The sequence below is a fragment of the Pinus tabuliformis genome, chromosome 6 (genome assembly GCF_031772625.1).
Source record: "Pinus tabuliformis cultivar Carrire ecotype Pingquan chromosome 6, CPIR1, whole genome shotgun sequence".
NCBI classification, from domain to species: Eukaryota; Viridiplantae; Streptophyta; class Pinopsida; order Pinales; family Pinaceae; genus Pinus; species Pinus tabuliformis.
Window position 1 is genome coordinate 673335733 of NC_142292.1, and position 12255 is coordinate 673347987.

Genomic DNA, 12255 nt, shown 5'->3' on the forward strand with positions numbered 1-12255 from the left:
GAATGTTCCTAGAGGATTGTAGCATTTTCATCCTTGAAAATCCATTAACATGTCTTTGAAGTATAAATATCTTAAAGGGCTAGCAAAATTGCTTCTTTAAGTCTCCTTGAATAGCGAATTATCCACCTTGAAATCTTTCATGACTCTTAATCTCCCAATGGCTAGGCACTAGTCTTAAAACCTTGATGGTCATCACTAATGAAACTATTTTCCTTTTTCCTAAAATCTGCCTTGCCCTAACCCTAGACGACTAGCTAGGGGCTAGTGCGAATTGCATTAGGAAGGTCACCCTGAGGAGCGAGTTGGTAGGATTTTGCGCTGTAGTTTTCTCTAGTAGCCCTCAAAATTTGAAGCAATTCCCGTGGCTAGTTTGAGAGAAATCCTAGCTCTCATCTTGAAATTAGTCTTGAACCTCTTGGGTTAGCGGCATTCCAATGGTCATTTTCTCTTGGAAACTCAAAGGAAGTTAATCATTTTTTTGGCTTGTCTCATCCTTGCTTGACCTAGTAATCACGTTAAATATTTTTCTTTTCTCTTGTAATCATTGCAAGCCCTAGGCATTGCTTGGATTTTTCCTTAGGTCTCTCTATTGCTGTTAAGCCCTTGTATAGTAATTATCTTACAAAACCTTTAGAGAGGTCTTGTCTTTTAGGAAACCTTAGGTGTAGGAGCATCCCTTGAAATTGAATAACCTTCCTCCTAGGTCTAGGTCTCCTCATTAGTCTTTCTTGGAGAGCCATTAGGTTCTTTTGAAGCATTGAGCCATTATCTGAGCCTCTCCTTTGAATGGGCCTTGGAAGTCACATCATACCTTGCCATTGATCCTATCATTCAAGTGATTTCCCTTATACCGGGACTCCTCCCATCTGTGAAAGTCCGTAAAGAGCATGGGACACTAACTGAGGTGACAGTGGGTTTGTGACCCATTGTTGTCATTTGGTCTAGTAGTTGTCCCATAGGTACCCCTCGTAGGACCCTTGCTAGATTGAGTGGTAACGGGGTAAAAAAACCTAGATTTTCTAGATAATGAAATGACAGAAAACTATTGTGGGTTAATTAATTTTGCATGTGTGATTGATTTCTCTGGTTTATTTCTGTTACATATTTTTAATTCTAGAAGTTAAAAATACCAATGATTTTATTTTTTGGTAAATCAATGTTTATTTGGGTTAATAAATAAACTGCTAGGATAAATTAATTTGTCATGAGAAAATAAATCTTGCTGGTATTAGAAATTAACAAAAGCTAAAGGTTTAAAAGTAGAAAGAAACACTGAATTATAAAAATCTGTAATTGTCAGAGCCTTAAATATCTAGCCATAGGCGTGGATTACAATGTTGTCATTGGGAGGAATTTGTTTAGCAAAACTTTGACTCACAAATAAACGTAGGCAGGACATGGAAACCCATTTGAGAAAAAATGTTTGGAATATAAAGTTTTATGCAGAAACACATGAAAACTGTTTATGATTAGCCGAATATGCATTTTTGTTTTCAAAAACATATCCAGATGCCAAAACCCATTACAAAAACATTTGAGAAATGGGTCAAAACATTTCAGCCATTTGGTAGTTTGAAAATGGGGCTAGAAACTTTGAATGTTTTTGACTTCCCATGTGATTTGTTCTTAAAGATAGAAAAAAATAAAATTGTTTTGCGGGCCCTTGATGGCATCTAAACCCTAAATTTGAAATGAGAGGGAAAACATAGAGAGAGATCAATTTTTACTTTATTTGGCCATTTGCACTTTGACAGTGGCACTTTCTGGGTAGCAATGCCTTCTGAACAACAATAGCAATTTTTGATAGTAAGGAGGAAAACTTAGTTTGTGAATTCTTCTAAAGGAAAGTTTTCTTGATGCAGAAGGATTCTAATTTCTTTTCTTTTTCTTTTTTCAATAGCAACATTTTGCTGTTTTCATATTTAAGATTGTGATTTTGTTATATATGAATTATGAAATAGTATGCAATGTTCAACATCTATTTTGTATGGTGGTATGCAATATGAAATTATAAATTTTGAAATTGACATATATGGAGTTAAATCTTGTTTTTTCTTATTATTTTATAATTTTGTTAGACTGTGATTACTGTACAATCATGAAGTCCTACACCAGCTTTGTATATTTCAAGTTATGAGATATAGTTTTATCTTAGGTGTGTTCTAGATTCTACTTTTCCTTCTCCTTGTCTTATCTCTTGATGAGGTATTGGTGTGAGAGCAAATGAAGTTTAAAAGGTGGTTTCATTCATGTGTTATATATTTATATCATTTAAATGAATGTAATGAGTAGAATAGAGCTCGAGTCCTTTTCTACCAAGTTTTTGTGTGCCTTCTCTTGTGTTGTGTTTTATTTCTTAACAAATTTATTATTCAGGTTTAGTTTTAATTTAAAATTCAAATCTTCATCTTGTTTCTTGTCATGTGCTAGGTTTCCTATCCTTTCCTATTGAGGTCACTATAGTATGCATTAGACATATATAACATCATAGGTTTTGCCCCCATTATTAGATGTCGATATATCATGTACAAGTTGGCCTATAATCAGCCGACATCTTTCCAATTTGATGAATCACTTGAATGTTAACCATCATCTATACATTGTAATACTGTTGTACACTTTCGAAGTATTATATAATCTTATCTTTTGATTACATGTATTAATTTTTTTTGCATAACATTAGTATTAGAGGTTGATGCACCAAATTCGTGGTATTCACTAGCCATCAAATTCGTGGTTGGTCTAGGTTGATGTTTGTGATGGTTGATTCCACCATGGTTTGATCCGACTTTGGCTTATTAAGTATCCATTGAAATTAAGAAAGTGTTAGCAATAATGGTCATATTTAGGACTTTGATATTTTAGGGCTTGGACATATGGTAAAGTAGTCTATAAATGGTAGGCATGTTGCATCAAAATCTAGTAGGTCTTGTGAGGGGAGCTCACAAGGCAAGAGCTAGACCAAGTGACAACACTATGAAGTGTGGCCCACTGTCACCACAACCACTACCTCCTACTCTTTAGTGGACTTTCACTATAAGTGAGGCTTTCCTATGTTAGGTCACCTAATGGACATATTAAGTTTAAGGTTTGGAGGTGACTAGGGTAGGCTTAGGAGGGATGCTCAAAAACAAGGCTCAACTAGCTTGAACAAGACAATGCATGCCCTCTAAAAAGCCTAATTAGGCCCCAAAGTGACCCAGGGTTTTAGAAAAGGCAAGGTCAACAGGATTACCTAGGATAACAAGGCCAAGAGAAAGCTTTAAATAAATGAGTGTGATCAATTTCAGGCACAACAAGCCTTCAACAAGCCCCAAGTTGAAGCCTAGGGCAAGATTGGTGTTTACCTAAGGCAAAAATTGCCTAGGGTAGATGATGTTAGCCCTAAAATGGAAGAATTAGCCATGGGAAGAAGATGATTTTGAGGCAATGACTTCACAACCACATGTTGAACCCTTCCATGAGGTAACACATCAACCTTAGTTGAATTCTAACCCTAACCCTAACCTAGCAGCGTACCTTAAGAGGCCAAAAGTCAAAACTAGGGGAGAAATATGCGATTTGTTGATAATTTATGGTGTGATCAACAATGTGAATAAGGCCAATACTTGACCTTGGGTGATGGAGTGTATGGGAGATCTACTTATGAAGAAAGACCAGTGTTGATAATATCGCCGAGATATCGGCGATATTCGTAAATATCGCGATATTTTCGGCCAGACGAAATATCGCCGACCAAATATCGCGATATTTTCCAGTTTTTAAAATCGCGCGAGATTTACGATATTTCGGCGATATATTTGAAAATATCGCGCGACGACCTTAAATATCGCGGGTGACCCTGAAAACAATACGCGCGGGCTATATAAATCGATTTTTGGTCTTTTTGAAGTCATTTTGGTTTTTTCTGAGCGCTGGAAGGTTGCTGCCAAGGAGGGTTTGAAGCCAATATTTGCCAATACAGGTACGTATTTTTAAGAAATCTGACTTGCACCATGAAAGAGTAATTCAAATTAATACGCATGAGAAAAAAGTCCGATTTAAGACTGTGTGCCCAACACATTGGCAATGTCACTTATGATGAATAGCATCGTTTTGACTCTTGAGTATGTGCTTCGTGTGGTACTGGTACCCAACGATCCTGCACTAACTGCTTCAAAAAATATTTGAATAAGGTCTTGTTTTTCCTTGTAGGTGATAAATGTTACTCTCCTTCCATTGTATATTCAAATGTAGCAATCTCTGCGTTTCCTTTTCAATATTTTGTTGATTAACTGCTTCAAGGAATTATAACGATGGCTAGGCACCGTTATGTCATTTAAGGAATGCCAATGCGTGCAACTTTGTGAATTGAAATTAAGATTGAAAACTTTACACTTTTACCTGTGTGGCAGTGTGCTATTGATACCACAGTTCTAAGATGTAGATGATTCTAATTTCTGAGAGCCCATTTGGTGATCAACTATTCTGGGTTCAGCTGATTCCGTAAATGTTTTGCAATCCTAATAGGGCCCATTACCATATTGGCATATAATATATATGGCAACACATGATAATTATTAATTATAATTACATGGGTCAGAATTCTGTGGGTGTTGTTTTCTTTTTGTTTTTGCACTGGATCATGTATGAGAACATGTTTTCTTAAAGATAACTCGATGTATGTTTTTAAAATTTCTGAATGTTGCATTGTGTGGTTTTGGAATTGGACTCTTGTGATTTATAATTATGCACGGCGTGACAACAGTGGTATAAGTTATAAGTTATAACAGTTATATATTTTTCCCATGCTTCGCATAATTCTGAAAGAAATTGTTCTCATTCCATGCCAATTTGCTATGTGTTTCATGTGCCATTTGGATACCTCACGTTATAACATGTTCATACTCTTTTGTTCAAGAGTATTCAACAGTCAACTTGTATTACACTTCTATTCAACAGTCAAGTTAAAACTGTTTTGTAAAATGATGTGGTTATTTGTAATTTGAAAATTTCGTATTACTTATTAAGTTACTAATTCCAAATCTTTTTTGGTGCTCTAGGTTTCCTTTTGAGTTAGCCCACTACAAAATACAAATATGCCAAAAGCCTTGGACCCATTTTGAGAGTATGGGAGCCCTGATGGTGGGACAAATCGTGCATATCTTACATGCAAATTGTGTGGGGACAAGATGACAGGTGGGATTACACGACTGAAATACCATCTTGCTAGACTCAGTGGACATGATGTTGGGCTTTGTACAGTTTCTAGTCCGGAGCTTATACAAAAAGCTCTTGAGGCAATTGAAGAAAAGGACAGAAAGAAGGAAGAGGCGGAAAGAAACAAAGCTGAACGTGCAGGTAGATCTTTCGGGATATCTTCTCCTGATTTTGGTGTTGAGGGTAGTGGGCCTAGTGGCCCTAGTGGCAGGGGCTCCACAACTGGCACACCATCACATGCTACTGCTAGTGTGAGTGCGAGGTCATCATTTTTTGTTCCACGAACAGGCGCTGGAGCACAACCAGGCATAAAATCGCTTGTTTAAAAAAAGGAGAAGCAAGAAGCAGATAGAGTCATGGGGAGGTGTATTTTTTGGAGCGACTTACCTCTCAGCATCACGAAAACCAATCCATTTTGGCAGCCAATGTGTGATGCTATTGCTGTTGTGGGCCCAGGGTACAAAAGTGCCACATATGAGGAGTTGCGGGGGCCAATTCTTCAAGCAGAAAAACAGGACATCAACTCTAGATTGGCGGAGTTGAAAAAGACATGGGAAGTCACTGGATGCACAGTGATGTCTGATGGTTGGACAGATAGGAAGGGTAAGACCCTTCTAAATTTCTTGGTACATTGTCCTAAAGGTACCATGTTTATTAAATCGTTGGATGCATCAGAACATATCAAAGATGCAGCAACGATATGTGAGTTGTTAGATGGGTTCATTCGGGAGATTGGTGTGCAGAATGTGGTGCAAGTCATAACAGACAATGTAGCTAATTATGTGTCTGCCGGCAGAATGCTTATGGAGAGGCATCCCACATTGTTCTGGACTCCATGTGCAGCGCATTGTCTTGATTTGTTGCTTGAGGATATGGGGAAACTCTCCTTCATCAAGGAGGCAGTTGATATGGCTAGGAGCATCCCCAAGTTTATTTATAACCATGCTTTTGTTCTTAGCCTTATGAGGAGGTTCACTAGAAACAAGGAGTTGCGGCGTCCTGCCATCACACGTTTTGCCACAACCTTTATTACTCTTCAGTCTTTGCTTCGATGTCAGTTCGAGTTGAAGCAAATGTTTGTGTCTGATGATTGGCGTAATTGTAGATACAACAGGAGACCTGATGGGATAGCCATTGCAAAAATGGTGTACTCTGAGACATTTTGGCGTGGAGTAGAAGAAGCATGTGCAGTTAGCGAACCTATAGTAAAGGTTCTTAGATTGGTGGATGGAGAGAAGCCTGCAATGCCTTATTTGTATGAGGGCATGGATAGGGCCAAGGAGGCCATTCGTTCCTATTATGCAAACAAGGGTTCTGCTGGCCTTGATAGGCAGATGATGTTATGGGATGTGATCGATAGTCGGTGGACAGGGATGCTTCATCGACCCATTCATGTAGCAGCACTCTTCCTCAACCCCGCATTTTCATACAAATGCAACTTTGATTTTGATGGCGAGGTGATGGAAGGGCTCCATTCCTGTATTCAGAGGATGGTACCTGATCCTGAGCTTCGTAGCAAAATCAATCGCGAGTTACAGTGTTATCAGGATTGTGTTGGCCTATTTGGCTTTGATGATGCCATTAGGGAAAGGGCCCTCTTCATGCCACGTAAGTGACAAGTCATCACTCATTAGAAATTATAAATTTGAATTTAATTATGTTTTAACTTTTAAGTTTTTGAATTTTTTATTTCATTATTTTGTTGTAGATATTTGGTGGCGAAGCTATGGTGCAAGGGCACCAAATTTGCAAAAATTGGCTATACGAATCTTGAGTCAAACATGTAGCTCTTCAGGGTGTGAGCGCAATTGGAGTGTATTTGAGAAAATACACGCCAAAAAGCGCAACAGGTATAACTTTGAACTCAAGTCTTCAGTTGAGCAATTACACTTATTGTAATTTTTAATTTTTAATTTATGACCTTCAAGTGTCAAGAGTCAAGAGTCAAGAGTCAAGACTCATTACTTTTTTTGACACTTTTACAGGTTGGAGTTCGCACGCCTCAACGATTTGGTGTATGTGCATTACAACATCCGACTTCGAGTGAGGCAAATAGAATCACCAATGGATCCAGATGCCATTTCCTTAGACAATATTGATGTATTGTCTCCGTGGAGGGTGGAGTCTGAGGAGCCCATATGGGAGGAGTCACCTTCATGGTTAGAGCCAGTGGCAGATGATCCATTAGAGCAGGGGCAGCAAGAGGAGGACTCGGAGTCAGAGGAGCAGCGACACTTAGAGGAGGAGCAGGAGGAGCAGGAGGAGGAGGACACTGCGGGAGCATCAGCATCAACACCATCTGCTATAGATATAGGAGAGCATAGCTCCATGCCTAGCGCTCATTATTTGACATTAGGTGCAGAGGCAGGGTCAGGGCCTTCTACTACTAGGGGCAGGCCTGACAAACAGCCCATCATGTTTTCCCGTAAAAGGGGGAGAGGGCGGTAGATAGATAGCTGCTAGTTTTATTTGTTATGCTACATGTAACTCATGATGATGAGATACTTTTATATATGTGATGTTATTTTGTATTGGTTCTCCATATTTGAGTCCTTGAATGGACAATTATCAGGGATCAGCAGGATTTGGTATCGCCTTTGATATATCATTTCTATTTGACATCATATATATCAGTGTTTTCTTCATATTTATGTGCCAATGTGTTTATTTCATGTTGTTATTGCTTTATATGTTTAAAAATCTGAAAAAAATGAATATATTATGCATTTTTTATGCTTGCCGATATTTGCCGATATTTTGCTGATATTTTCGCCGATAAGATATTTTCTAGACCCTCGCCGATATTTTCCCGATACCGATATTATCAACACTGAGAAAGACTGTAGAAAATTTGTTTTAAGCCATGGGCTTCTTCAACACCACATAAGGAAGCCATGCAAAGGAGATTGGAAGTCTAGTAAAGATCTTCAATTCATCGTTTTCTATCACTCATACGAAAAGTATGAAACACTACAGGAAGGAAGGTACAAGATTGTAATGATAGGCCAAAAATTGCAGAAGTGGAAGAAATGGTTGAGACCCTAGATGTTCTCCTTATTTTGACTTTGGAAGTTTGACTTGTCTTCATAAAGGCTGACTTGATGGATAGAGGAAGGTCTAAGTCTTGATCAAAAGGGTCTTGGTTGTCTCACTTTGACTTGATTCTACTAGTAGAAGAGTTTAATTGGGTTTTCCCCTCCTTGGGGGTTTTGCCTTGGCTATGTGCCTACATCAAGTGTCCATTTGTCTTTGATGATATTCATATTTTTTGGTAGTTGTTTGATTATAATGAACATAATAATAACAAGGAGAAGAAGAATCTAAAAGAATGTCACAAGCAACTATCAAAGTTAAGAGAAATCAATTAAATAAGCCCTAACTAAGTTGTCCTAGATTTATTAACATGGTATCAGAGCTAAGGTGAAGAAGAAGGACATGGAGGCAACTAAAAGATCATCTTTGCAAAGTAAAGAAGACCCTAAGACTAATTTATGTAAGTAAGAGGAGTGAATCATAAGAGAGAATTTTTGGGTATGTTTTAGGCCGCAAGCCTAAGCTAGAGAAGCAAAGCATCTATAAGAACCAAGAGGCACCGTTTTAAGGATCCGAAAGTCTAGGCAACTAGCCTAATCAAGACTGAATTCCTTATGAAAAAGAACGAAGATTTGAACACTATTTGAGGGCTCTGAAATCACCACTGAAGTATGAGATTACAAGATTTGAAATCATCACAAGAAGTCTGAATTCTGGTGTCACATCATAAGGTTCGAAATTCAAGTTCTGAGCATAAAAATAGGGTATCCAAATTAAGTTTGAGAAGCCTTTGTTAGTAGACCAAGACTGAACTGTTTGAAGATACTCTAGACCTATTTTGAAAGGCCTGTCGCCAAGCTACATCTCTATATAGAAGTCAAGATACCTGGAATAGAAGTCACAAACCTATGGAAGAAGTCTGAGCCTGAACAATAATGTAGAAGCTGATTTCTTGATGAACATTCAAGCCTCTCTTCAGTGAGTCTTTAATGTCCAAAGCAGTTTTGTTTGATTCATTTTGAGCACACTTATAAACTGAGAATCATAACATTTGTGAAGATATATTGAGCCTTTTCAAGAAGTATATGATTAGTGGTTGTTAAAGCTCTATTTAAAGGGTCAACTTCAGATTTTGAAGTTTGTTGAAGTGAATCTAGTCTACAAAAGAAAGCAACAGTAAAAGCCAAAGAATTGTAGCAGTCCATCTATCATACAAGTTTTGGAAGACCCTAATCTAAGGGACGAAAGTAGGCTACAAAAATTATTGATGTCCCAAAAGGAAGCAATCTACAACAATAAGAACTTCTTGTCTTGCACCAACATGTGGTAAAAGGCCTTGAAGACCTCATTAAAGCCAAGTATTGTTTTTGTTCTTTATACCTCATCATTTAACAATATGTCTTCAGTTTGCAAGGAAAGCAATAAGCTCATTGGATCATAAAAGACAAAGGTATGAAATCTTGAGGTGTGTGTCTAGCATAAAATGTTTTAGGGTTGGCAAGTTTTCATTGTAATGAAGATTGTTAATGTCTAGGATTGTAAATCCTAGATAGAACATTATCCTAATTTTCTTGTTCCCTCTTAGAAACCCTAAGTCATGATATCTAGGGTTTGACAATCCTTTGCAAAAATAAACTTGAATGATATCTAGGTTTTGACATAATCTATTTAAGGTTTGTACTCAAAATCCCTAGGAATTCATTCTCCAAAAGAAGCCCTAGATAATCATCACACTATTGTACTTGTATATTTTGGTTGTGCTTGTCTATGAATATTGTAAGTAGAAAAACAAGGTAGACATGCTAATCTAAGGAATGGTGACTTGATAAATCAAGTTGGATCCTTGGGCACTCTAATAAAGGTTGACTCTTATGCAAATGGACCATGAAGATGTTGAAACCCTACAAGGTTTGTAAAAAGAAGCAACTCAAGGTATGTCCAAGACCACATGACCTATAGCTAGTCTTCTTTATATAAATGTACGATCATCTTTGAAATTTTCTTTATATTACTAACTCTCTCATGTTTAGGGTGTTGAATCTTCAAGATTCGTATTTAGGATGATTAATCTTTGGATTAAATCAATCCCTACTATACCATCTATCTTTTGTTCAATTTGAACCCTAATCTTTAGGGTTCACTGTAAAAACCCTAGTTTCTATGATGCTCAGAGTATGTTTATATCAATAATGAAACCCTAGTCTACTTAGTGTTTGTTGATAAAGTCTAGAACCTATGATGAAATCCTACTCTCTCGATGTTTAGGGTTTGATGTTATGAAACCCTAGCTTTTTAGGGTTTGTTGTTGATGTCTATGAAACCCTAGATTTTTAGGGTTTGGTGAATTAAGATTTATGGCAAAACCTTTGTAATAGTTAATGTAAAATCCTAGGAATGAAACCCTAGGTATATGTGTTTGAAACCCTAGCTTGGTCGAGTTATTGTATATCTAACATTGAAGTTTTGATGTTTGTGCCTAGGGTTTACGACAAAACCCTAGTAAAGATTGATATAAGCTTCTAGGGCATGATGATGAAACCCTAGATGTAAAATGCTTTTGCTATGATTGGAATTCTAACTTGATATAGTTGTTGATATCTAAGGCTTTAGTCTTGATAAATGAAATCTAGGGTTTGTAACAAAAACTCTAGCATAGATGGATGTGGAAGTCTAAGGTATGAAAGATGTAACCCTTGTTGATTATGGACCAAACTAGGTTTTTTGTTTCAAATATCTAACGCTTGATTGTTTTGATGCTCCCATTGTAATAACATGCTAACCCTATTTTGATAAAGTTAACTTCATGCTTTTGTATATTTGTACTAGGTTGTACTTGTTGTTGAAGATTTGCAGGTACATAATCTTCAAGATGTTGAAGATGTTCATCTACCTCATAATTGAAGATGACTTGATAATAATGATGAGCATGATGGAAAGAGGGAGCTGTAAGAATGATGATGACATTAAAAATTGGATAGATGACCTTGTTTCCATAAAAAGAATGATGTTCCTGAAGAAATGAAGCTTTGAAAGGTTGAAGTTTCTCTGATGATATGATGATACAAATAAAAGAGCCTGTATGGCTAGAAGAAAGAGGTTTCTGTTATAAAGAAGAAGCTTGGATAAAGAAAGGGTATATCTCCCTAGTTAAGAGGAGGGCATATTGTGACAACTATAAGACCTTGAAGAAAGAATGAGATCAGAGAATAGCTAAAGCACTACAGATGGTTGTTCATGATTAATGAAGTTATAAACAAGATTTAGATGTTCTGGAAGAAGTGCTGAGGTTGAGTTTGGTGCTGTTGGAAAATTGAAGATGAAAGCTTCCGACGAGATGTGTTTGGATAATATGATGATGACCTAAGCAACATCATAATATTTGAGGACCCCATAGGTTTGTGCTAACTTGTATATAGATATTTGAAAGTTTGTTACTAATTGGGGTTGTGATTGTACAGACAAATCTCTCCATAAGAAGGTTGAACGTTTTGGAAGCAAGCTTGGATTGGTGGATATCTCTGATTTAGTCTATAGGGAGAGATGAAGCATCTTGTGCTGCGTGCCTGTATGATGCTAGGGAGGACATCTAGCCGACCTGTCATGATGTCTAGATCCCCAAGAAGGGAGGGTATCATTTTTCTTGTGGAGCTCCAACCTTGGATATGATACCTAGATCCCTGTGGGTTGGTGTTAGAGATGATGCCTGATGGTACCTATGTGAAAAATCAGTTACCCAATTCCTACTGCAGCAATTGATGTTAATTCTTCTAATTGTTAATTTGATTAAACAATTTACTTGCTGTTTGCTATGCAAATATCGAATTAAATACACTGCAGCCTAGACAAATAAAAAATTGCGAAAGCTAAATGCAACATAGGAGAGAAATAAACATCACAAACATCTCTACACAGTTATTTTTGGACAAATTTCCCCGGAAAGACCCAATCTGGGAAAGCCAGTGCAGCAACTGAGGGTTTGTATTATTAAGCAACAGTTTTCTGAATACAATCTTTGGATGCCTT

General features: G+C 37.3%; 2 protein-coding genes across 4 annotated transcripts in view; both read left to right on the plus strand.

Moving 5' to 3' along the window:
* The window catches only part of LOC149260428 (oxidoreductase, zinc-binding dehydrogenase family protein), a 305468-nt gene that overhangs the window by 262619 nt on the left and 30594 nt on the right, over window positions 1-12255 (plus strand). The gene's annotated exons all lie outside the window — the stretch shown is intronic.
* Window positions 6660-11596, plus strand: LOC149260430 (uncharacterized). Its single transcript, XM_089434063.1, has 4 exons — window positions 6660-6807; window positions 6908-7049; window positions 7185-7358; window positions 11512-11596. Exons 1-4 carry the CDS (start codon window positions 6660-6662, stop codon window positions 11594-11596), a joined length of 549 nt encoding a protein of 182 aa, XP_089290189.1.

What these genes read in the sequence shown, in the direction of transcription:
- LOC149260430 (XM_089434063.1), top strand. Translation starts at nt 6,660, where the DNA reads ATGGAAGGGCTCCATTCCTGTATTCAGAGGATGGTACCTGATCCTGAG. An exon ending in AAGGGCCCTCTTCATGCCAC is followed by an intron (nt 6,808 to 6,907) that starts GTAAGTGACAAG and finishes ATTTTGTTGTAG; the next exon opens with ATATTTGGTGGCGAAGCTAT. An exon ending in TGGGAGGAGTCACCTTCATG is followed by an intron (nt 7,359 to 11,511) that starts GTTAGAGCCAGT and finishes TTCTGGAAGAAG; the next exon opens with TGCTGAGGTTGAGTTTGGTG.